Raw genomic sequence first — 24,946 nt, 5'->3', positions numbered from 1 at the left:
TTTTAAAAAAAAGTAAAAATAAATAATAGCAGTCTTCATTAATATAATAAATTTGAGTACCTTTTCTGGCTTATTTATAAAGAAATGACATTTTTCTAGTAATTTAAAAAGTTTTCATTTAAATAACTTTAAAATATAACAATTAAATATATAATATTGAAAAAGTTTAGTTTGACTAAATTTATTTGTTCGATATGCTGCGTTTGATAACAAATACATTTAATGTTTCAATATTTTAGATTATATATTAAAATTGAGAGCAAACACATTTTATTTAAGCTTATAATCAACCACTTATTGTCTCAAAAACTTTAAACAACATATTCACTGTATCAAATAAGTCCAAATTTAGATTTACTAGAAAAATCTTAAAAGGTAAAAAATCTTAAAACACAATAAGGACAATTAAGAAATTAAAGTATTAAAAAAATCTAGCTCTCTCTATATAAATATAAATGGGACAATATATATATGAGTCATTTGTCAATATCTAAGTTAAAGTTAAAATGTCTGTAATGTTCTTGAGGAATGGCAGGTTCCTCCCATGGATAGTACTATTGGTGATGGTTTTTGATCAGAAATGGCTGCAGGGAGCGGCGGCGACGGCGGAGGAGGACTCATCGGCGGCGGAGGAGGATGCGTCGGCGCCGGCGCCGGCGCCGGAGGCAACCTGTGATTTCTTTAAAGGGAATTGGGTGGTGGATAAAGATAATCTTAATTACAATTCAAGCAGTTGCCCCTTCATTGAACGAACATTCGATTGCCGGAAACATGGTCGGACCGATCTAGATTATCTCACTTACCGGTGGCAACCCCATGACTGCAACTTAATAAGGTCTCTCTCTTTGTCTCAACATGTTTTGTATGTTACTGTTTTTTTGGCTTTATTTTATGTTTATTATTTTTTTTATAAGATACTATAGGCCTAATTAGTATTTCATATTTGGATAGTTTTGAATTAGCTATTTAAGTTTAAAATGAAACTAGGATATTCGGTCATTAACTTTATTGAGGTCCTGGGTTCGAGTCCGTGAGACAGCAAGTTGTTTCGCTCGCTCGTCTAGTTAAATTGGTTGAGTAAATTTGCAGGTTTAATACTTAACCCGCGGGAATTAGTTGCACTCCGAAAAAGAATCGGAACCCATCATTTTAAAAAACAATTTTAGATTAGATTGAGTTTGGATGGTAATAAATTCAAGTTAGATTATGATTATATAAATAAAAATAAAATTTTCAAGATTTTTTCATTGTATTTTTCTAAATTATTTTCGTATCAACAACCTAATACCAATTTTTTTTTATAATGGTTATTATCAAATTTTCTATTTAACTAAAAATATTTAATTAACTGTATTACTTTTTATTTTGAGTGAAAGTAAATTTATAATTATCATTGGACAAATAGAAAAAATAACTATAACAAATAAAATATTTAATTAACTATAACAAATATCTTATCATTATTATAAATATAAAAAAATAACTATAACAAATAAAATATTATTAATTTTTTTTAAATCAAGTAATTTAAAATAATTATAAAAAAGTGAGATAAACATTAATATATATATATATATATATATATATATATATATATATATTGAATTATCTAAATCATACCCAATTCAATTGACCATACATCAAATATGTATTAATTAATATAATTAATTAGATTACAGATTGAATAAATATAATTTAGATTTACTATAATTGGATAAAACTAATTGTTTTTACTTATTTGTTCTGATATACAATACACTAATATTCAAACATGTTACTAATAATTATTTTATTTTTTTTCTTATGCATCTAACATGTTTCATTTATCAATATGTGATTGGATCTGGGTACAAATTAATAATTTATTTCACTATATAATATAAACAAATAAAGTATAGTTTAATTGATTATGGGAATCTTAATCTAAAAAAAAACATAAATCATATTATATATTCCTTAATTTTCTTACCATACCTCTCATGAAAAAAGCACCACAAACTTCCATTGCAATTATCATATGTTATATATTGAAATAATAATATGTTAGGTAAAATATTCAACTACTCTGCCGTGCACATTCAAAACATAGCAAAAATATGTTCTTATGTTGATGTCATGTCTATATATATGTTAAAAATCAAAAATGATTTTTTTGTGTGTAACTTGCAGTCTTGTAATATTTATTTACTTTTCAACTTATTGTATAATAATGTCTTATAGTAATCTATGATCATATTGTTACATTTTCTTTTTAATATACATTAAAATCATGTTTTTTTTTTCAGATTCAATGGGGGAGATTTTCTAGAGAAATATAGAGGGAAGAACATCATGTTTGTAGGAGATTCTCTTAGTCAGAATCAATGGCAGTCCCTCACTTGCATGTTGTATACATCTATGCCCAACCTAAACTATACCTCAATTAAAAAAGACAGTCTTTCCACCTTTACTTTCACGGTTAGCCATTTTATTTTTCATTCAAAATTTGTCGCAAAATACAAATAATAAACAAATTGTTTATTTTTAAGGATTATGGAGTGAAAGTGATTCTTGATTGGAACGCGTATTTGGTAGACGTGGTGAATGATGAAAAATATGGTAGAGTTTTGAAGCTCGACTCTATTGAGGTAAGTAGCAAGTTTTGGGAAGGGGTCGACGTGCTTATCTTCAATTCTTGGAATTGGTGGGGGCGTCGAGGACCATCTACACCGTAAGTATCTAATAATTACATTATCTTAATATACATGAACCATTTTTTTATAAAATTAATGTAATGACACAATGAAATGCAGATGGGATTACATTAAAGATGGAAACAAGATTTACCATGACATGAATACGATGGAAGCATTTGAGAAGGCTCTCAATACATGGGCTAAATGGGTGGATGACAATGTTGACCCGACCCGGACTAAGGTCTTCTTTCAAGGGGTTTCTCCTCCTCAATACAAGTAATTATAATTAATTTAGCTCTTTTTTTCCTTCAAAAAAAAATATTATACTAACTATGGATATGGTTAACTAGAGGTGAGGGGTGGGGCGAACCAAATGTTACGACATGCAAGGGCCAGACCGAACCGTTGCTGGTTTCAACCTATCCGGGACCCTTACCAGAAGCTCTAGAGGTGCAAAAAAAGGTTTTGAGAACAATCAAGAACACCGTTACACTACTTGATATTACAAATTTATCGCTTTTACGAAAAGATGGTCACCCATCCATATATGGTTTTCGTGGCCCAACAGCAATGGATTGCACTCACTGGTGCCTGGCGGGTGTTCCTGATACTTGGAACATCATTCTTTACAATTTTATTAAAGGTTAATTATTTGTGTGAAAGAGACCATATATTTGCGACAAAATTTCAGAAGAATATATAATTTGTGACATTCTTTTATCTAAATATTTTTTTCGCAAATATGTGTCGCTAATATTCTGGCGGATATTGAAAAGTTTTTGCGACGAATTTTTCAATGTAGTTGTTTTACCGTGTTTTTTTATTACACTTTTGCAGAATTTTTTCCATTTATTGTGATGAATTAAAATTTCAATGATTTTCTATAGAATACTAACTTTTTCTAATTATTTTCGACATTTACTCAGTAAAATGTCAAAAGTTAATGACCAAAACAAACTTTAATAAAATCATTACACTCAATTGCTGAAGAGTTGGTGGAATCGTTCATTTACACTAACATACCATTGCTGAAGATCTATGGAACGAGTTGGCTCAACGATATGGTTAGAGCAATGGTCCGCTAAATTACCATCTGCAATAGGAGATTGCGACCATTAATCAAGGAACTATGAAGCTTGAGAAGTATTTTTCAAGACTCAAATGTTGTTGGGATAAGCTTTAGTGTCTATTTCATACAACTTGTCACTGTCCTAAGACTAGGGAGGCGACATATTCAACCCAACTGTTTCAGTTCTTGATGGGTCTGAACACAACTTTTGATCAAGTTAGAAACCAAATTCAAATGATGGTTAAACTAACGACGCTGAATCGGATTTTTGCTATTGCGATTAGTGTTGAAAAACAACATGATATACTTGTTGTGTTATCTCAGTGTAATGACCAAACTGCGATGTTCACAAGAAATTCCACAATCCAGGGACCTCTCGAGGTAGACAAATATGGCTATCTAGAGTGGTTCAAGGAACTGAATGATATAATGAGAACTATACTTATACAATATGTAGTCTAGGTTTGACAGTACCTTAATAATTACAAATAAGATGGGAGATTAGAGGAGTAGAGAATGAGAATAACTGCAGGATCTGCAATTGATAGGAAGAAGAGATTGAATTAGAAGAGAATTAGAATATGAGTAGAGAGATAATCAGGATTACCTGAAGAGTTCAATTCATCGGTAGTCGTTTCTATTCTTGTTCAGCAAGTATTTAAGGCAGAATTATTTCATCCCTCTACAGTACACTCTAACTGCCTTTGCCAGCTGGCAAAGTCAACTGTTTCTTCCCTTCTGTTATAACTTCTGTTATAACTGATGCAGTTAATCAAATGCTACAAGAACGGCCATCTGATGTGAACCAGCTTATTCCAAAACTAAAACCTGTTGTGTGTACAACTTATTAAAAACGAAATTACCGAACATGCCGACTTTGTTAACAATTTGTCGACTTATTAAGGGTTAGAAAACCTAACCCTAAAATGCTCTCGTAACATCAACCTCCCCATCAAAACTTGTTCGCCACGAACAAGCTGATTGAAAGAAACTGTGTCTCCCACTGTCAACACAAACAGAGGATACTTTGTCATCAACCATGACTCTTCCTCCCAACTAGCATCATCATCTGAAGTGTTAGACCACATGATCAGGAATTGTCCAATACTAACTCCATCCTTCCAAATAATTCTCTCATCTAGAATTGCCACTGGTTCTACGAGGCTGTCCTCTTGTAGGATAGGAATATGGGGATTGGCTACTGTATTTCACACCTTTTTCTTTAGCTGAGAAATGTGAATGACATTGTGCATTTTTGATGTGGACGGAATATCAATCTTGTAAGCCACATTCTCCACTCTTTCCATTATTTGAAAGGGTCCATAGAACTTAGGGCTGAGTTTATGTATTTTTTCTCTCACCGAAGACTGTCTGTATGGTTGTAGCTTAACAAACACCCAATCCCCCACTTTGTAAACACCGTCGACCCTTCTTTTGTCTGATTGCTGCTTCATTCGATGTTGTGCACGTTGGAGATGATACTTCAAAAGTTTCAATTTCTCTTCCCTTGCCGACAAACTGCAGTCCACGGCCTCAATCCTTGAGTCCCCTACTAAGTATGGATGATGAACTGGTGGAGGTTGACCATACACGATTTCATATGGTGAAGATAACGCTTCCAAGTGGAAGCTTGTATTGTACCACCATTCAGCTAAAGGAAGCCACTTAACCCATGACTTAGGTTTTTGACCTGCCATACAACACAAATAAGTTTCCAGGCTTTGATTAACCACTTATGTCTGCCTATCGGTTTGTGGGTGATATGCTGATGACATTGCCTGCTCAACACCTTGAAATTTACACAATTCTTTCCAAAAAGTACTCAAAAGATTTTATCCCTGTCACTTACAATGGTCAGCGACATTCCATGTAAAAGAAATATATTATCCATGAACACCTGAGCAATATCACTAACAGAAAATGGGTGTTTCAACTCAACAAAATGAGCCATCTTGGAGAGTCTATCTACCACTACAAAAATAATAGAATACCCATTGGCTTTAGGCAGACCTTCAATAAAATCCATGGAAATATCACTCCAAATTGATGTAGGAATAGCCAAAGGTTGCAGCAACCCTTTATACCCTTGATTCTCCCATTTCTGTTGCTGGAAAATAACATAGTTTTTGATATGTGACAATCACTCTTGAATGTCCGCCCACTGCTGAATTATGTATTGTTGAAATAACATAAGTTCTCAAATCTCTATCACAACCCACCACCAAACGCCATTCTTTACGCAGCTGGCCTTTGATGAAGGAAAACCCTTTTACCCCCGACGAATCTATCTCTAAGGTTGAAATGATCTTCTTCAAGTTCAAATCTTGGTTCCACGATTTCTCAATTTTTTTCAATAAAACTGATGAAAATTTTGATATTGCTGAGCAAGATCTCTCTTCTGAAAGTCTCGATAATGCATCTGCTGCCACATTTTCTTTGCCTTTCTTATATTGTATTAAAAAATCGAATCTCAAAATTTTTTACAACCACTTCTCATGACTCGGGTGTTTAATTTTCTACTCCAATAGATGTTTAAGCGATTCGTGATCAGTTTTAATCACGAATGTTTAAACTGTAAATAACTCCTCCATATCTTAATCGTATGTAACACTGTCAACATTTCTCGTTCATATGTTGATGAGGCTTTAAGTCTTGGCCCTAACCCTTTGCTGATGAATGCAATAGGATGTCCTTGTTGTAATAAAACGGCCCCCACCCCTGTTTTACTTGCATCTGTCTCAATAACGAATTCTTCCACGAAATTTGGCAACTTAAGAACTAGTGGCCTCATCCTTACCCCTTTTAGCTGATTAAAGGCCTTTGTTGTTGCCTCATTCCATTCAAATTTGCCATTTTTCAACAGAACTATCAAGGGGACCACAATGGATCCATAATTTTTTATGAACCTTCGGTAATAACCTGTGAGTCCCAAAAACCCCTCAACTGTTTCAAATTAGTCGGTTGTGGCCACGATTTAATTGCTGCTATTTTAGACATGTCCACAGCCACCCCTTCTTGTGAAATCACATGGCCCAAATAGTCAATCTCCCGACAAGCAAAAGCACATTTTGAATACTTCAAAACTAACCGTTGTTGTCTTAATAATTCAAAAACTAGCCTCAAATGCTTCACATGTTCGTTCAAATTCCTACTGTATATTAAAATGTCATAAAAGAAGACCAAGACAAACTTCCTTATGTGAGGTTTTAAAACTTCATTCATCATACTTTGAAATGTCGAAGGGACATTGGTTAACCTAAATGGCATTACTACATATTCATAATGTCCCTCATGAGTTTTAAAACCAGTCTTATAGATGTCACCTTCATGCATCCTCACTTGATGATAACCCGAACATAAATTCAGTTTTGAAAAAATACAACTACCATATAATTAATCCATCAACTCTTCAATTAAATGAATTGAAAATTTATCTTTAACGGTTACCTCGTTTAATCGTCGATAATCAATGCATAATCTCCAACTTTGATCCTTCTTCTTGACAAGTACCACAAGGGAAGAAAACGGGCTATAACTTTTTCTAATCACCCCTGCCTCCAACATTTCATTGATCATGCATTCCATTTCGTCTTTTTGAAGACTAGGATATCTATAAGGTCTCAAGTTGACGGTCTGCGCTCCTTCCTTCAAACAAATTCGGTGATCATAGCTTCTATCAGGAGGTAAATCGGTTGGATCTTGGAACAAATCGTTAAACTCATAAAGAAGATCTCTTATCTAATTCTCTATACCCGTCTCGGGTAACAAAGCCAGGATTGAAAACAATTTTGTATCATTGTCTTCTTGATTCTTGATACTCAGTAAAGCCACCCTTGCTCCTTTTTTGATTGTAGTTCCTAATGTTCGGCCTTCTAACATTTCCACTTCCTTGGTAGTATGACCCTGTAAATTCACCATTCTCCTTGATTGTTAAAAGGACATTACTAATTCATTAAAATCCCAGTTTATATTACCCAAAGTTGACAGCCATTCGATTCCCAAAATGATATCGTATTTTGGTATGGACATCAATCTTGCAATAACAACAAAATCCACACCCTGGGAAGACCATTTCAGACCCCTACATTCACTACTAGTTATTAACTGATGCCCGTTCGCCACTGTTACAGTTAATGGTCGTGTAGGAGATGTGACAAACTCAGTACCTCGAATTGCCCTGGGATTCACAAAATTATGTGTGCTGCTTGAATCCACCAACACATATACAGTGTTCTTACCCACTTTGCCTTTGATCTTCACTGTCTTAAATGTGGTAGCTTCTTCAAGGTTCACTGCCAATGCTTCTGCTATTATTTCTTATGTCTTCGTTCCATCGATATCATCCAATTGACTTTCAGCTTCCATCACTTCAATAAATGTCACCTTCATGCATCCTCACTTGATGATAACCCGAACATAAATTCAGTTTTGAAAAAATACAACTACCATATAATTAATCCATCAACTCTTCAATTAAAGGAATTGAAAATTTATCTTTAATGGTTACCTCGTTTAATCGTCGATAATCAATGCATAATCTCCAACTTTGATCCTTCTTCTTGACAGGTACCACCAGGGAAGAAAACGGGCTATAACTTTTTCTAATCACCCCTGCCTCCAACATTTCATTGATCATGCATTCCATTTCGTCTTTTTGAAGACTAGGATATCTATAAGGTCTCAAGTTGACGGTCATGCATTCCATTTCGTCTTTTTGAAGACTAGGATTAGGCAGTAGAGGACTCCCTTTATTTGCTAAATAGCCCCTGCATACCAATGAATCACACACTGTCTCTTGCAATTTAATATTTGTTCTCTCTTACAGTTTATCCATTCCCATAGCCTCCGATAATGTCCCCAATTTTTGAATTCTGAATGGATTTGTAATCTCTTCCTTCAATCCGTTTAAATAGCCTTTAATTGAGTATTCTTCCGTAAGGTGTGGTAACTTGTAGATGACGTCCAAGTATTTCTTACCAAATTCCTTAACCGATGCTGTTTGCTTAAGATCTTTCCATTCGTCTAACGGATCATCAAATTCACTCGGACCAAACTCTTTTAGTACCATCACTTTTAACTCCTGCCAAGTCATAGCTCTTCCCGGTAACCTGTGTTGTAGATGTGAACTGAACCAACATCAGGCTCTCCCTTTTAAGTGTGCACAAACATATTCTAGTCGGTGGTTGATATATATAATCACGTGGTTCCCTTTCTTCAGGATGTTCACCTCGATGCCTTCTTTCCTCACCACGTCTGCGATCAGGTTGGTGTTCACCTCCGTATTCACCTCCACTTTCACCTCTCGATTATGGATTATTGCTACTGGATGTTGGAGTTAGCCATCTAAGTGCATCGTTCATTGAAGTCATCATCGCCTCCATCCGATCGAAACAATTTTCTTGCGTTTATAAGCGTTCTTCCTGCGCCTGACTACGACTATGAATCTCATTCAATTCTCCTTCCATTTGCGTTTCCATTAGTGTTATACTTTGTAGTAGAATTAGGTATAAATCTTGAATTATATTAAGATTAGGAGTGAAGAATTGATGAAGGGAGAAAAAACCCTAACTGATAGGGATAATACAATAAGGAAGAGAGAGAATTTCTAACAAGAATTTTTAACTAAATCATTTCATAACCATTCTTAACAACTAATATTATATTTATACTATTCTATCAATAACTTTCACTTCTACCATAGTGTAATAGCCCTAATATTATTTCCCCTTATATCATTACCCTCTCCCTCACTTCATTCGTCCGCGAACGATAATAGTCGAAAGTTACGTTGAAACTCTAAAATATCTAGTGGCTCTTCGAACCATATGAATAGCCAAAATTGCTTCATTAGACTATTGGGTGGTTACTCAAACCATAGGAAGTATTTACAATTCATTAACGACTTATGACCAAAAGTTCTTCGAATATAACTTTTATTATCCGGTGGTTCTTCAAACCACAAAAAGTATCCAACTTTTTGTCTTAAATCATGAATAGACTGAAACAGAGGGTCGTTGGTCAAGATTCGGTCTTCGAGATTTTCAAATGCACCAATTGTCAAAGCAAATTGAGCTATGCCTCGGTCAACTTCATCTCAATCGTATGTATCAATGTATGTCGATTACACTTCCTGTTCGTTAATCACCTTTAGTGGTATCTCGTTTCCCGAGATTTAATTTTGTGACTTGTAAGGAAATAATTGACAATTTTGTAGTCCTGCATATCTTTTCTCGAAACTCAAAATTGTCGCATTTTGCCTCGCATTACTTGAGTATCCACTTTTTCTTCATCAACACTTGTTTATTGGGAGACTCAAGGAACCAGACTTGAGGTTTTCCTTCCGTTAATATAGTTATGTTTTTTCTCTAAAACAACCAACGATTGTTTAAGAGTTTTGCCCTTAACATTTTTTACTAATTGCATAATCACTTTTTGCATTGAGGTAACATTTCTTCCATTCGATCGAGTCGTTGATCATTTCGATCCAATTTTTTATCACTTTCATGGAACTTCAAACACAACTCTTTTAGTTCGTATTCCGTCTCGAGTTCCACCATTTCCACTAAAAAGAAAAAAACTTGATGATCACTCTTTAACCCAAAATATAATCTAGTAGCTTCACCAATTTAGAGACAGTCAGGCGTTAGGTTCCAAAATCTATAAGATCATTTGTGCAATGAGTAAATACAACTTCTCTCTCCTCTTTCAATTAATTAAGAGACAAATGCTTTCTCCCTCCTATCTAGTAGTAAGAGAAAATCAATTTTTGACATTAAATCCCAAATATGTCTCACCCGGTTTATTGTCTCTAAGATGAAGATTCGACGAACCAAGTAAGTTTCAGAGAATCACTCATAGTTGACGATATCATATTCGACCCTTCCTCACGCAAATCCGACTCCAACTCCGATTTCTTATGCTTTTCTGTATATCAATGACTCAGACATGCACCATCAACGTTCATCAGCCCAGATCTTTCCCCTCAACTCTCGACCGCACTAATTATTGCAAGGGTCGCGACGATGTTCTTCCACCGCAGCACCAATTCTTTTCCTGCTTCGTCTTCTTCTGTTTTGTTATTCTTCGATGGCTTCTTTCTCTTCAAATTCACTGATCAATTCTAGAATTTCAATAATCGGGATACAAATTCTATAGCATAGTTTGAATTGAAATAGCACAACATCCCATTTCTCTTTCGCCTTTCAATAAGTATCAGATGTATTTCAGAAATGAAAATCACTGAAATTTGATCTCATTTATGTCTTCTCTAATATGGACGTAAATCACTATTAATTGTCAAACTTATCTGTCGAGATCACCGGGATTTGCTACGAGATTGATGATCAATTACAATCACTGTTGATTCTTCTTCCGATTCTAATCCTATAAGTGACAACCATGAACTAGGATTTAGATCGTTGCCAGATGGATTTCAATCTAGGTTGACAAAGGACTTCCTTTTTTCCCTTTCGATCAACTCATATGCTAATAACCCACTACACACTTCATTAATTTGCCAAAATCGAGCTCTGATACCAATGATATTTATGAGAACTATACTGATACAATATGTAGTTTATGTTTAACAGTACCTTAGTAGTTGCAGATAAGATGAGAGATTAGAGGAGTAGAGAATGAGAATAAGTGCAGGATCTGCAATTGATAGGAAGAAGACATTGAATTAGAAGAGAATTAGAATATGAGTAGAGAGAGATGATCAGGATTACTTGAGGATTACTTAAAGAGTTCAATTCATCAGTAGTCGTTTCTATTCCTGTTCAGCAAGTATTTAAGATAGAATTATTTCACCCATCTGTAGTACACTCTAACTGCCTTTGTCAGCTGGCAAAGCCAACTGTTTCTACTCTTCTGTTATAACTGATGCAGTTAATTAGCTGCTACAAGAACGACCATCTGATGTGTACCATCTTATTCCAAAATTAAACCTATTGTGTATACAGCTTATTAAAAACGAAATTACTGAAATTACCAAACATGGCGACTTCATTAACAATTCGTCGACTTATTAAGGGTTAGAAAACCTAACCCTAAAATGCTCTCGTAACACTGAAGTACTAGAAGAAATACAAGGAAGTGGTTAACATTGCTAACATGGCTAACAGTCCATTCTACTATGTGGATGAAGAAGCAGACCAAAAAGATATACTAAATGGAATGATTCAGAATGAAATCCAAAAGGTGATGAAAGGAAAACTTCAGATTGAGGCACCTTCTTAGAGTAAGCTAACTATGGACGTTGCATGTATATATATACTTTCAAGTTTCAACCATGCTTTTAGTGCTATTGATTCTATAGATTCTTATTTTTGGATATTATATTTAGGCGCAAATAGTCATATGTGTTCAAATTTAAACATTATGGAAGAAACCCAACCTATTATTCTACCTTTCACAGTTCATGCATCTACCTTATGGCTCTACTCATCTGGTAAAAAATATAGGTTTAATAGTTATTGGACCTAAATTAAAGTTAACCAATATTTTTCACATACCAGTCTTTAAACACAACCTATTATCAGTTTCGAAATAATCTCAATCAACCAATATTCATTTTATCTTTGATTTTAACTTTTGTGTCCTACAAGACCCTCAGAGTAAAGAAACTATTGCGATTGGATATCTACATGGGAAGCTATATATATTAGACATGATTCTAGATATAGTTAGGACATGTAATCAAAATGCAAGTATGCATATTCCAATGAAGTTTTATGTCATTCCACCTTCTAATGAAAATTCCAGTTCTAATGTTTGTCACATTGTGATTCATTTATTTGGTATTTAAGACTTGGTCGTCAATTTATCTCTATTTTACAACATATTAATCCATTAAAATCAAATTACAATTATGAAAATGCTATTCAAATTCGACAATGTGATGTCTGTCCATTATCTAAGAAACATCAACTTTTTTCCTTTAAGTTTAACCAGATCCAAAGAAGTCTTTGATTTGATTCACATTGATCTTTGGGGTGCTTATATGTTAACCGTAGTCGATGATTATAGTCGTTGTACTTGATGTTGACACATAAATGTCAAGTTCCTACCACTATCGTAGAGTTTATTAAAATGATCCAGACTCAATTTCAAAAGACTGTTAAAAAAATACAATATGATAATGATATTGAATTTAAAAACTTAGTTTGTCAAAATTTCTGTGCAGAAAAAGAATTATACACAAGTCTTGTCCATATACACCTTAACAAAAATGACTTAATTGAGAGAAAGTTCAAACACCTTCGCAAACACCTTCGGCAAGTTACTTAGATCATCTTATTTCAAGCCGATCTAATTTCTGGTCATATTCTTTATTAAGGGATTTTAAAATATAAAATAATATATTTGTAAGATGTTATCAAAATACTAATTACACTACAACTTTTCTCCTTATTCTAACAAAGAGTTTGCCTAACATTATTTAAGGCTTTCAGGTAAATTGTCAAGGCTTAATATCAACGGATTTTGCGACGACGCATTATTAGGCATGACAAATTTCGGGTAACCCGGATCGAACCGATATTATTTTAATAAAACGGTACTTAATTGACCTGAAATTTTTGATCTCGAAACCAACTAATACCTGACCCAATATATTATAAGAATCAAATTTTTATAAGTAACTGTTTATTAAGGTTCAATTTTAGTCATATGTTTTTTTTTGGAAAACGGTTTAAAAAATGGAATAACAGATTGAGTATGTAGCCCGCAAACACACTTAACCATTTAACTAGACGCAGAACTTATCGCCTAACGGGCTCGAACCTAGGAACTTAGGGTTAGTATCCACCTCTTTTTGCCGCTAAAAATTGGACAACGAATTAAGTATGTGGCCCGCAAACATACTTAACCATTTAATTAGGCGCATAACTTGCCTCCTAACATGCTCGAACCCAAGAACTTAAGGTTAGTATCACCTCTTTTTACCGTTAAGTTAGAAGAGAGATCAATTTTAGTCAAATGTTATCCATGAATTTGAGGATTTTTACTAATATTGATATCCATCTTATGCAAATTATTATGATTCATTTGCTATAAAATAGAAAATTTTCAATCATATTGGTTTTTATCTAGACTTTTCCCATAATCTTAATATTATATTATTATTATTTTTAAAATGATTAATAGAACTATTTTTTTAATTTGAAAGAAAAAAAATGTGAAAGGGAATAAGGCAATAATTTTAATTAAAAAAATAAATATATATTTTTTTAACTCTTCTTCTCGTACTTTTTCATTTTTCACTACATTCCTTCCTATACCCTTCCTCATATTCTAATTTAAATGTTTCATAAATATTAATTTTATATTATAATTATAAGAAGTTATTATTTAATTTTTTGCAATGCAGAAAATCTCTACAGGGTTTATTTGAAAAACAAAATATAAATTATTAAAATTTTTATACTACTAATATATTTTAAATTATCACAAAAGTAATATTATTTTAATATTTTAATTAATAATTTTAAGTAATGAAATTAAAAAAATAAAATCATATTAAAAATAACTGAATAATTTTATTAGTAAATCATATTAATTAGAGCACCTTAAATTGGTGTTCGTCTTAATTTTTTTAATTAAAAAAAAATCATATTAATGAAGAAAAAATAATATTAAATTACTATGTATTTATTTAAAGATCTATTTTAATATTATGAGGAATGATTTAGTAACAAATGATATAAACAATTGACATGTAAACCAATATGACAAATTACCTGAATTGTATAATGTGCCTATATATATATTTTAAGCATTTGAGAAGGGTCTCAATACATATTTTGAGCACCTTAAAATTATTGGGCTTAATTCTTAACTTTATAATTTTTATTTTATATTTTGATTTGGGTCACAAAATATATTGGGCTTCATTCATTCTAAGATTATAAAGTTGAGGAAATAAATTGTAAGTAATTTAAACTGGTACAAATTACTAATTTTATAAAACGATTCAAAATTAGGGATTGGGGAATTTTTTATTACTTTTATACCATATTTTTAAAAATAAATAATTTTTTTATAATTAAATTATATAAACGATTTTTTTTAAATATAATATATATTACACTATACACCGTTTATACTAAAAATTTATATTATTATAAAATATAAATTTTAAAACATTTCTAAAATATTATAAATAAATATATATATTAATAATTTTATATATTTAATTGTGTTTATTACTCTTAAAAAATTATAATTTTACGATTTCACATTAGATTAACGAATTTGATTTTAAGTAAACTTTTAAATATATAAACTCTTACAATTTTATATTTAAGATAATAAGATTTCACGAGTTTATAAATAACTTTGATTTTACGATTTTATATGATTTTATATTTGAAAAATGAATTTATATTTAAAAAATAAAAAATAAAAAAAAAATTATTATTTATTCAAAAAATAAATTAATATAATTAATTTTGTAAATATAATTTTTTTTTATAATATTATTTATTTATTATTATTTAATTAATTTTATATTTAAGTATATAAATTTTTAAAATTAACTAGTATAAAATATTTAATTATTATATAATTATTATTTTCTCAAATTAAACTTATATGATTTAAAATAAATTCTAAATTTTATGAGTTTATAAATGTACAAGTTTATAAATGTACAATTTTATACTCTCGATTTTCGATTTTGACAAATTTATTTCAAATATATTAGGATAGGAATCAATTGTCATCCTCGTTTTAAACATTCCAGTTACATTCATGGTGGTGGTTGATTCACTATGAATAAACGTTTACTATTTGAGCCTCTCCCTCACTCTCTCTCTCTCTCACACACAGTCACACCTGCTCAAAGTTGAAGAGTCAGTAGCGGCTGCTAAAATTACGAAAATAAAGAGGTCTGGAAGAAGACTTTCAATCTGGTGTTTCGTAATACGTATGCATATACATGTATAGAGAAGGAAGAAACAGTCTAGCTAGCTGAGGAACGACTATCCTTCGTCTTCTTCGACTTACGATATCATTGGCTGATGAATCCTTTCGTTTCTGTTCATGATCATTACAACATCTGGAAAGATGTAGCTGGAATTGCCGGTATATATATCTCCTCTCTTCTTTCCATGCTTATTATTTATACTTCAGATTCCCGAGGAATTGGAAATAACACTTGTAATTTCAATGTATTTGAGGCCTTTCCTAGTCTCTTTACTGATGGATGAATGATTTTATTCGTTGCTATGTGGAATTCTCGATTAGGAATTAGATTATTCTATTTGTTGCTCTGTGGAATTCTCGATGATTAGGAATTAGATAACACTTGTAATTTCAATGTATTTGAAGCCTTTCTTAGTCTCCTTACTGATGGATGAATAGCAGAGGAATTAGATGATTCTATTTGTTGCTATGTTGAAATCCTGATTAGGAATTAGATGATTCTATTTGTTGCTATGTGGAAATCTCGATGATTAGGAATTAGATGGTTCTATTTGTTTCTATGTGGAATTATCGATTAGGAATTAGATAACACTTGTAATTTCAATGTATTTGAAGCATTTCTTAATCTCCTTACTGATGGAAGAATAGTAGGAGGAATTAGATGGTTCTATTTGTTGCTATGTGGAGATCTCGATTAGGAATTAGATAATTCTATTTGTTGCTATGTGGAATTCTCGATGATTAGGAATTAGATGATTCTATTTGTTGCAATGTGGAATTCTCGATTAGGAATTAGATAGCACTTGTAATTTCAATGTATTTGAAACATTTCTTAGTCTCCTTACTGATGGAAGAATAGTCGGAGGAATTAGATGATTCTATTTGTTGCTATGTGGAGATCTCGATTAGGAATCAGATGATTCTATTTGTTGATATGTGGAAATCTTGATTAGGAATTAGATTATTCTTTTGTTGCTGCGCTTTGGCTTTGTTGCATTTGTTAAGAGTGATTGGAGAACTTGACACCGAAATCATCATGTATGTATGTATGTTGCAGGAAACATATTTGCTTTTGGCCTTTTTGTATCACCAGTGTAAGCAGAGAGTTGTTTTGATTCAATTTCAATTTCATTGGAGTTTATATGAATGTTCTGATAATCGGAACAATATTCCATCCAGGGACACTTTCAGGAGGATTATCAAGAGCAAATCCACTGAATTGTTCTCAGGATTACCTTACATATATGCTCTCTTGAATTGCTTGTTATCTGCCTGGTATGGATCTCCTTTGGTGTCTACTGGAAACACAATGGTTATGTCTGTGAATATACTAGGCATTGTATTCCAGATAACATACATATCCGTGTTCATCACTTATGCAGAAAGAGATAAGAAGGTAAAAAAAAACCATGTTTAGTTCATCTTAATGATATGAAGTTTTGTTTTTGATGAATCATTGAATGTATGTCAACATCTAGATGAAGAAGCTCGGGTTGCTATTGGCAATTTTTAGCCTTTTCGCAGCTGTAGCTGTTGGGAGTTTGTTCATTACCCAACTTGTGACACGCCGTGTTTTTGTAGGGTGCCTTAGTGGTGGTGCTCTTATCTCAATGTTTGCCTCTCCCCTCTTTGTAATTGTATGTTTCATTCATCAATCATATTCTATTACCCTATATATATACCATTTCATTCATAGTTTAATCTTTTGTTTTTCAGAAATTGGTTATACGAACAAGGAGTGTTGAATACATGCCATTTTATCTTTCACTTTCGACATTCTTGATGAGCACGGCTTTCTTTGTTTACGGAGTTCTTAATTCCCCTCCCGATCCATTCATTTATGTGAGTAAATTCATTTAAAGCTTCCTTTTGTTTTAAGTTGTAACAGAAACAGATGGTTTTTTTCAAAAAACAAAAATGACAGGTACCAAATGGAATTGGAACCTTGCTTGGAATAGTACAATTGGCATTGTATTTCTATTACAAAGACAAAAGTCCAACCAGCAATAGAGAGCCCTTGATCCTAACTTATGCATGAAAATGATACTATTGTAAACTATAAATGTATCTATTCTATTATAATTACTAGATGTTATAAAAGTGTATAACATATATAATATATAATATTCAATGGAGTTAATACCATTTCCTTGTTACATGTTTCTTAAAGCATTTATTCAAAAACTCTCTATTGTGAAGATCTTGTTCATAATACTAAAACACAATTATTATTTCAATTTTCATTTTAATTACATTTTTAATAATAACCTCATTTAGTGGAGATTATACCATTTTCATCTTAATTACATTTTATTAGGTAAATCGGTTCTGATGGGATTCTCTGTTACTAATTTGACTATATGCATCATTTGCTCTTTCAAAAAGAGGGGTAAAAAAGTAATTATTATTATTTTTTAATAATTACCCCTCTATGTAAGGTTCACATCGAACAAATCGTGTTTTTCTTTTTCTTCTTTGTATTGGTGAACATTTTTGTGTTATGACTTTTTTTAAATGTTTTTATTTTTTATTTTTTATAATGTTTTTTTGTTGCTTAGCTTAAACGATTCTCGTATATATCATTTTATATTGATAGTTTTTTTTTAAAGAAAAGTTGCGATTCATACCATGTTCTCGGGTTCATGGGTTAATGTATTTACCCGACAATATTTTCAAAATAATAAGTCTCATTTAACAATTGAATATGTTTTTCTCTTCCAATTTTAGGTTATTTAACTTGGTAAGACTTCATAATCACTACTTTTAACTTTAGATGATTCTTTGTGAGAATCAAACAATAGTCTTCTCATAGAAGGGGAAAGGCGTGGAGTAAAAGAGATGGTAAATATTCTAATGCATGTAACTTTACATTCCATAACTAGAATTGTAGAGAGAAACACGTAATGTAAAGATTAATTTCCACACTTTTTTCTTCTTTACCCATGTGAAACTGTTCATTTTCTACCATTAATAACCTGGTTTTCTTTTTAAGTGATCAATTTATGGGAGTCTCTTTATTACCAATTGTTTTTTTTAATCATATTTTCCTTGCAAAATAAAAGGAGGGTTATTTATGTAAAAACTATTTAATATTGCCCCCCACCACAATGACTTATCTTATCATAATTAATTAATGGGGTAACACATTATGGCTTATTCGATTTGGATTTTTATTTTTCAAATAATCACAAACTAATCAAACATACTAAATTTATTAATTAAAATAATAAAAATAATCTTTATTTTAAAAAATCAATTTTCTTTTATATATTAATATATTTTAAAAAAAAAACTCTTCATCATCATTTTGGGCCCCACCAATGCCCTTATCTTACCATTATGAATTAATAATTTAATATAACACATTTAAGGGGGCTGGTTCAGTTTCAATTTTTGTTTTTTTAAATAATCTTACACTAATCAAATATATTATATTCTCTTCTTATCTATCATTTACCCAATTTATTAATTAAAATAATAAAAATGATTTTATCATTATATATTAATAAATTTTAACATTTAAAACTCAACTTTCTCAAAATCAATATTAATACAATTTTTTTAAACAATCCATATATTATTTTAAAAATTCTTACCAAACAAGGACTTAAAAGAGTTATAATTATTAATTAATTAATTTATGATGAAGTTGGACATAAATGTCTCCAAGGATGATTTCATCACTTCATAAGGTTAACTAACGTCTGACTTATGGTATCCTTAAAAAATTGTCGTAACGGTTTCTCTAGCTAGTAATAAGTATTTAGCTATAAAGTTCATTTTTTTTTTTGTATAAAAACCCTAAACCCATCTTCTCAATTTCCTCTAAACAACATAGATCATCACCATGGCTAAAGTAATTGCAGCTTTCTCCATCTTCGTTCTGATCTCATCCTTCCTTTCAGGTAAATCTTCATCTTCTTTCTAAATTCTAATAACCTTCTGTTAATTGAATCCAAAATCTATTTCCATTCTTGTTGCAGTTGGAGGAAACTTGAAGACAATCAAAGCACAGGTAATTGAATTGAATTGATGAATCAAGTAATGGATTTGGATTCATATATAACATTGATTGAAAATCCAATGCAGAAAACATGGTGTGTGCCTAAGCCATCATTGAATGAGGGGACACTGATGGAAAACATAAACTTTGCCTGCTCAGAAGTTGATTGCAAGAAGGTTCTACAGAAAGGGTTGCCATGTTATTCACCAGATAATCTTATGAACCATGCTGCCATTGCCATGAATCTTTACTATCAATGCAAAGGAAGGAACAAATGGAACTGTGATTTCAAAAACTCTGGCCTTATCACTCTTTCAGATCCCAGTAAGCCCTTTTTTACATCCATTTTGAATCTATCATGGTTCTGTTTTTGTTCAAATGTTTATCGTTATTTTCAGGTTATGATAATTGTGTTTTCGAGTAGGCTGGAGATTGATCAGAAGTTTGGGGGAGTTACATACTAGTTAATTAATTAATAACTTATTTCCAAACTATATTAACAAAGTATTGGACATTATCTAAATATTTCACTTAGTTTTTCTATTTCTACTTTTAATCTTAAAGCTGTTATGGGATATGACTGACATTCCTGTTTTGTTGATAAATAAATGAATCTCCAAATTAATGCTTATCATTTTCATTGTGTTTGAATGTTTTCAGCAATTCGATAAAATAAAAAAATCAAATGAGCAAAGCTTAAGGGAACATGTGCTTGTCGAATCACTTACAACTAAACAAAGATGATAGCGATAGTCGCAATAGAATCCTATTATAGAAAATTACAGTTTTGATTTATTTGTAGTTTCATACAAAGCTTACTTGGTATAACTAAATGCATCAAGATACAAACAAAATGAATCAAATTACAACCGCGATTGTGCAGGCGATATAGCCAGACTTTTCTTGTTGGTTTTCTTGTTGGTCGCGATTGTGATATTCTGTTGGAGAAGTTCAATATTAGTTCAATTTTGAGAGAAAATTGTTTCAATTAGAAAAAAAGTTTTCTAAATGAAGATTAATAGAGAACTTAAAAAAACAGAGCAATATCAAAATAAGGAACCATCCCATACCATAATTGGAAACATTTTTTTTCTTTATTTTTTTTCTGAAAAAAAATCCTCTTACGGGAAACAAGTTTTAAGAAAGTCAGTCAGTGGGCCTTATTTACGAAAGTACAGTACGGCCCATTCAAATTATTAATAGTATCCGTCAAGCTAGCAAACCACAAGCATATGGGCTGGGCCTTCTATCAATAATAAGCTAAATAGCCTTTTAAATTATATTCTTAATTTCTTATATTATATAAAGGATAATATAAAACTTATAAATTAACTTTGATTTGAATTTTACTCCTTCATTATTTTTTTTTTGTACAGCAACACCAACACTTTTAGATTTTAAATAAATGATTAGTAAAAAATTATAAAAAATAAAGACAAAAATAACAGTGACTTTTCTTCTCCACTATTTACTACATTTTGCTCAACCGACAATAAGGGCCTCGTGTGAGAAAGTGGTTAATATAGTTTTTTTTTTCTTCATAAAATCCTTGTTTGATTAAAACTAAGAAAAAATTAATTTTTAAATATTTTTTTACCAAATTACCTTTTTTCCCTCTATACTTTTTTATTTAATAATTAATTTATATGAAAAAATAAAGAATAATTTTAATATTTAAATTAATAAAATGATTGATTAAATAGTTAGTATGATTGGATTTTGGAATAAAAACCTAATTTTATCTAATTTTATAAACATTTTTAGGCTTTGTTTGGTATTAATTTTTTAAATAATTTGCAAATTATTCAAAAACAACAAATTGGTGGTAATTTTGAAAAATAAATATTTTAAAATAATTTAATGGGTATTATTTTTCTTAAATGTCCATTATATTAAAAATGATAAAAATCTTTTAATCACGCAACAAAACATTATCATGAAAATGAAAAAAAAAAATATTAACTCCCAAACGAACTTAATAGTTTTTTCGGAACGAATATTAGAAAGTTCGACAGTTTCTCTTTAACATTCAGATAGTGCACCTAAAAATAATTGTGATGATAACTCAAATATGTTAGTATGTCATGTCAGTCGTATCAATTCAAACATAGTCATATTAATTTAATGAGTTTTAATATATAACGATAAAATTTGTATTTTAAAAAAATAAAAAATATTATATATTTTGGATTTTGGTTAATGAATTGAGTACTGAATAAATAAGAATAAATAAGAATGCGAGTAAATGATGTTTTATTATGTTTAAATTATTTAAAAAAATATCATTGCCTTAATTAAATTAGTTTTTTTTTAAATACATTCTTTAATTTTTTTCAGTTTTTAAATTTATTTTATTGAACTTTTATATTTATATTTTAAAAATAATATAATTATATTTTATTACGCATAAAATAATATCTATTTATCATCTATTGTTCTTCTAAATATTATTTTTAATTAATTAATTAAAACACTCACAATTTACATATCAAGGATAACCCTTAATAAGAATGGCCCAATTGTCAAATGCCCCGAATTTGGGCTCGATTTATAACATAGGATTCAGGCTTTAAATTGTGTATTAACTCTATCTATCACAAATTTAGTCGTATAAAGTTTTCTAAAAAGAAGTCTTCTGACTTTTTTGATATATTATTTTTTATTTTCTTAACTAATTTACCACGTATTTTTAAAAATAAAATAGAAATTCTCATTTTTTTTTTCTAACTATTTTCATACATTACACATTTTTAATTCATTCAAATCGTATTTAGTATTTTTAAAGGCGTGTATTTTAAAAAAATATCAAATTTAAAACACAAGCACTTCCAAATTGTTTGGAAGTATAACGTTATGTCATTATGTCGTTATGATTATGATTTATAAAGTTTTTTAAAAAGTAAATACAATTATATCTCTATTCAATTTCTTTTCAAATATTTCTTTCTATTACACATTTTTTAGTCATCCAAACAAATTTTGACAAATTAGAATTTGTAAATCAAGAAAACAATACTCAATTTAAAAAAAATACATTCAAAACGTCTTTAAATGTCATTTTATTTAAAAACGTGACAAATTAATTAAAAAACTAAAATAATACATTAAAATAAGATGATGGACGTTTTATCTATTTAGAAAATGTCTCAAATGACTAAAATTTTGATAGTTCAAATCTCATATGTCACAATTCAAAATTCAAACCTTATTAAATTTAAACGATACGAGTTTAAACTTCAAATAACAATTAGACCAAATAAGAATTAATGGTACATGACTTAAATATGATACATCAATAATAACTATTAAATAACAATTTTTTTTTTTTAAGAGATGTGATTAAATATTATTATTTGATCAGTTGCTTCGACAACCTTGTTTAAAGGAATGAGTTGGTTATCTTAACTTTAATTAAAGATAATGATCTCATATTATTTATATAATTAAAATAAAACTTAATTATTAAAACATGCATGCATGTATACAATCTAAATTAGATGTTGATTGATCATATCCCCTAATTAAATATATATGCATGAATCTCAAGTACATAAAAAAGGGCCGGTGCTTATAATTAATTAATTATACATTGTGCTTCTTGATCCGGTCATGATGCAATTAGTTAACTAATTAATTAATTATTTCTCGACCACTATTATTAATGTTTGTACAATGCATAAATTAAGACAAAGTGTCGGATTGATTTCACATCATTAAATCTCTTGATTATATAAATTAATAAGTTTGCTTGATGGTGCATTAATCTAACTTCCTTTCAACAAGACAAAATTAACAAATTAATGTACTATTGTCTCAACTCAAATTTTTTTATTATTAAATTAAACAAGTAGGAAACATACATTTATATATTAGAATTGTCCCAAAATTATATATTTTTTTCTCTTTTTCGAACAAACAACTCTTATGATAAGAGAAATAAGAGATGAGGAAGAGAACATAAATAATATAATGAATATATTGACATTATAAAATAACTCAACAAGAAGTAAATTATTTTAATAATTAATTAAATGATTGTTTGACAATGATATCTCAACAACATATACAAATTTATTATAATATTTTTTCAAGGGATAACTTCTTTTATTATTATTTTATTATTTTATGTGACAAGGAGCATCTTACAAAATAAATGAAGATGATGGAAGGCTATTAATTAAACAAAAATGCAAACATATTTTTTAATGGATATGAATCTAATTAGAAAATACCAATGACTTTTATAATATAGATATTTTCGATACTTATTTTGAATGAAATGTGACACTAACTTTGAATTTGTTCTACCTTTAAATAATGTCTTTTATCTTATAAAATTAGTATACTTTTTTTAGATATTAGGACACCATAATCTATCTATCGAGAAAAACAATTATATAATTAATACATTTTTATGTGTGTTTGGGACATACTAAGTTCATGTCACGAATTCGATTCTCACTCAAAACGACTTAAATTGAAATGAGTGTCATGACGATGAGAGTCATACTTATGCATACATCTTACATTAAATTTATATAACTAAATTTCATTTAAACACGCTCTCATATTTAAAGCGTAAAATTCACTAAAATATCTCAAAATGATGTGACTTTGTAAAACACTAAAATTATCATGTTTAAGATGAGACCCAAAATTATTAACTTTGTTGAAAATTAGAAATTGCTGGGTTCATGAACACTATTTGTTGCACATGGCAATGTGCTGCGGTCCGTTTTGCTACTCAATAATAGTACTTTTTTTTTTCAAGAAACAATAATATAATGTACTTTATTTATGGCAGTTTAAATTTTCTTTTATGAAAATTATGATTTTTTATTTTGTAAGAAAGTTTGCAAGACACAAATATAACCTCACTCCCAGCAAATGGTTCTAAGTAGGAGTTATTTTCATATTTTTTAAGGAATATGCAATGTTATTTTTTTTTTAAACAAAAATAAAATTATCAAATTAAATCACTGTTTAAATAATCATTGAATTCATTCTTAAAGTAAATACATTTTCACTTCATGTAAGATTTTTTTTTTGGATTTATATGCTTATCTCAAAAAAATGAAATATAATTATTCATTTACTAGGTAAGAAGCAAAAAATAAGACATGCATGATAAAGTAATTATAACACTTACTTAAAATAAATTAATTCATCCAAACTAGTTCTAGTAAAAATAATTATAACTTACTTAATTTGAATGATATTCAAATGTTTCCTTGTCATATATATATTTTATTAAGTTATCATTACCCGACAATC

At 30.1% G+C, this 24,946-nt stretch overlaps 3 protein-coding genes across 3 annotated transcripts; all 3 read left to right on the top strand.

The window, feature by feature from the left end:
• Nucleotides 1-506: 506 nt before the first annotated feature.
• LOC124932274 (protein trichome birefringence-like 41) lies at nucleotides 507-4,595 on the top strand. Its single transcript, XM_047472924.1, has 6 exons — nucleotides 507-835; nucleotides 2,286-2,457; nucleotides 2,529-2,710; nucleotides 2,793-2,951; nucleotides 3,026-3,318; nucleotides 4,513-4,595. Exons 1-6 carry the CDS (start codon nucleotides 507-509, stop codon nucleotides 4,593-4,595), a joined length of 1,218 nt encoding a protein of 405 aa, XP_047328880.1.
• Nucleotides 4,596-15,544: 10,949 nt separating this feature from the next.
• LOC124921197 (bidirectional sugar transporter SWEET2-like) lies at nucleotides 15,545-17,825 on the top strand. The gene is made up of 6 exons (XM_047461826.1): nucleotides 15,545-15,828; nucleotides 16,727-16,763; nucleotides 16,849-17,065; nucleotides 17,148-17,306; nucleotides 17,386-17,511; nucleotides 17,594-17,825. The coding sequence occupies exons 1-6, from the start codon at nucleotides 15,765-15,767 to the stop codon at nucleotides 17,705-17,707; spliced, it is 717 nt and encodes a 238-aa protein (XP_047317782.1). The 5' UTR covers nucleotides 15,545-15,764; the 3' UTR covers nucleotides 17,708-17,825.
• Nucleotides 17,826-19,495: 1,670 nt separating this feature from the next.
• Nucleotides 19,496-20,163, top strand: LOC124922743 (glucan endo-1,3-beta-D-glucosidase). Its single transcript, XM_047463453.1, has 4 exons — nucleotides 19,496-19,574; nucleotides 19,653-19,684; nucleotides 19,759-19,996; nucleotides 20,071-20,163. The coding sequence occupies exons 1-4, from the start codon at nucleotides 19,517-19,519 to the stop codon at nucleotides 20,094-20,096; spliced, it is 354 nt and encodes a 117-aa protein (XP_047319409.1). The 5' UTR covers nucleotides 19,496-19,516; the 3' UTR covers nucleotides 20,097-20,163.
• The last annotated feature ends 4,783 nt before the right edge of the window (nucleotides 20,164-24,946 follow it).

The sequence above is a fragment of the Impatiens glandulifera genome, chromosome 1 (genome assembly GCF_907164915.1).
Source record: "Impatiens glandulifera chromosome 1, dImpGla2.1, whole genome shotgun sequence".
NCBI classification, from domain to species: domain Eukaryota; kingdom Viridiplantae; phylum Streptophyta; class Magnoliopsida; order Ericales; family Balsaminaceae; genus Impatiens; species Impatiens glandulifera.
The sequence above is the reverse complement of the archived record's forward strand: the minus strand, read 5'-3'. Positions and strand labels throughout refer to the sequence as shown.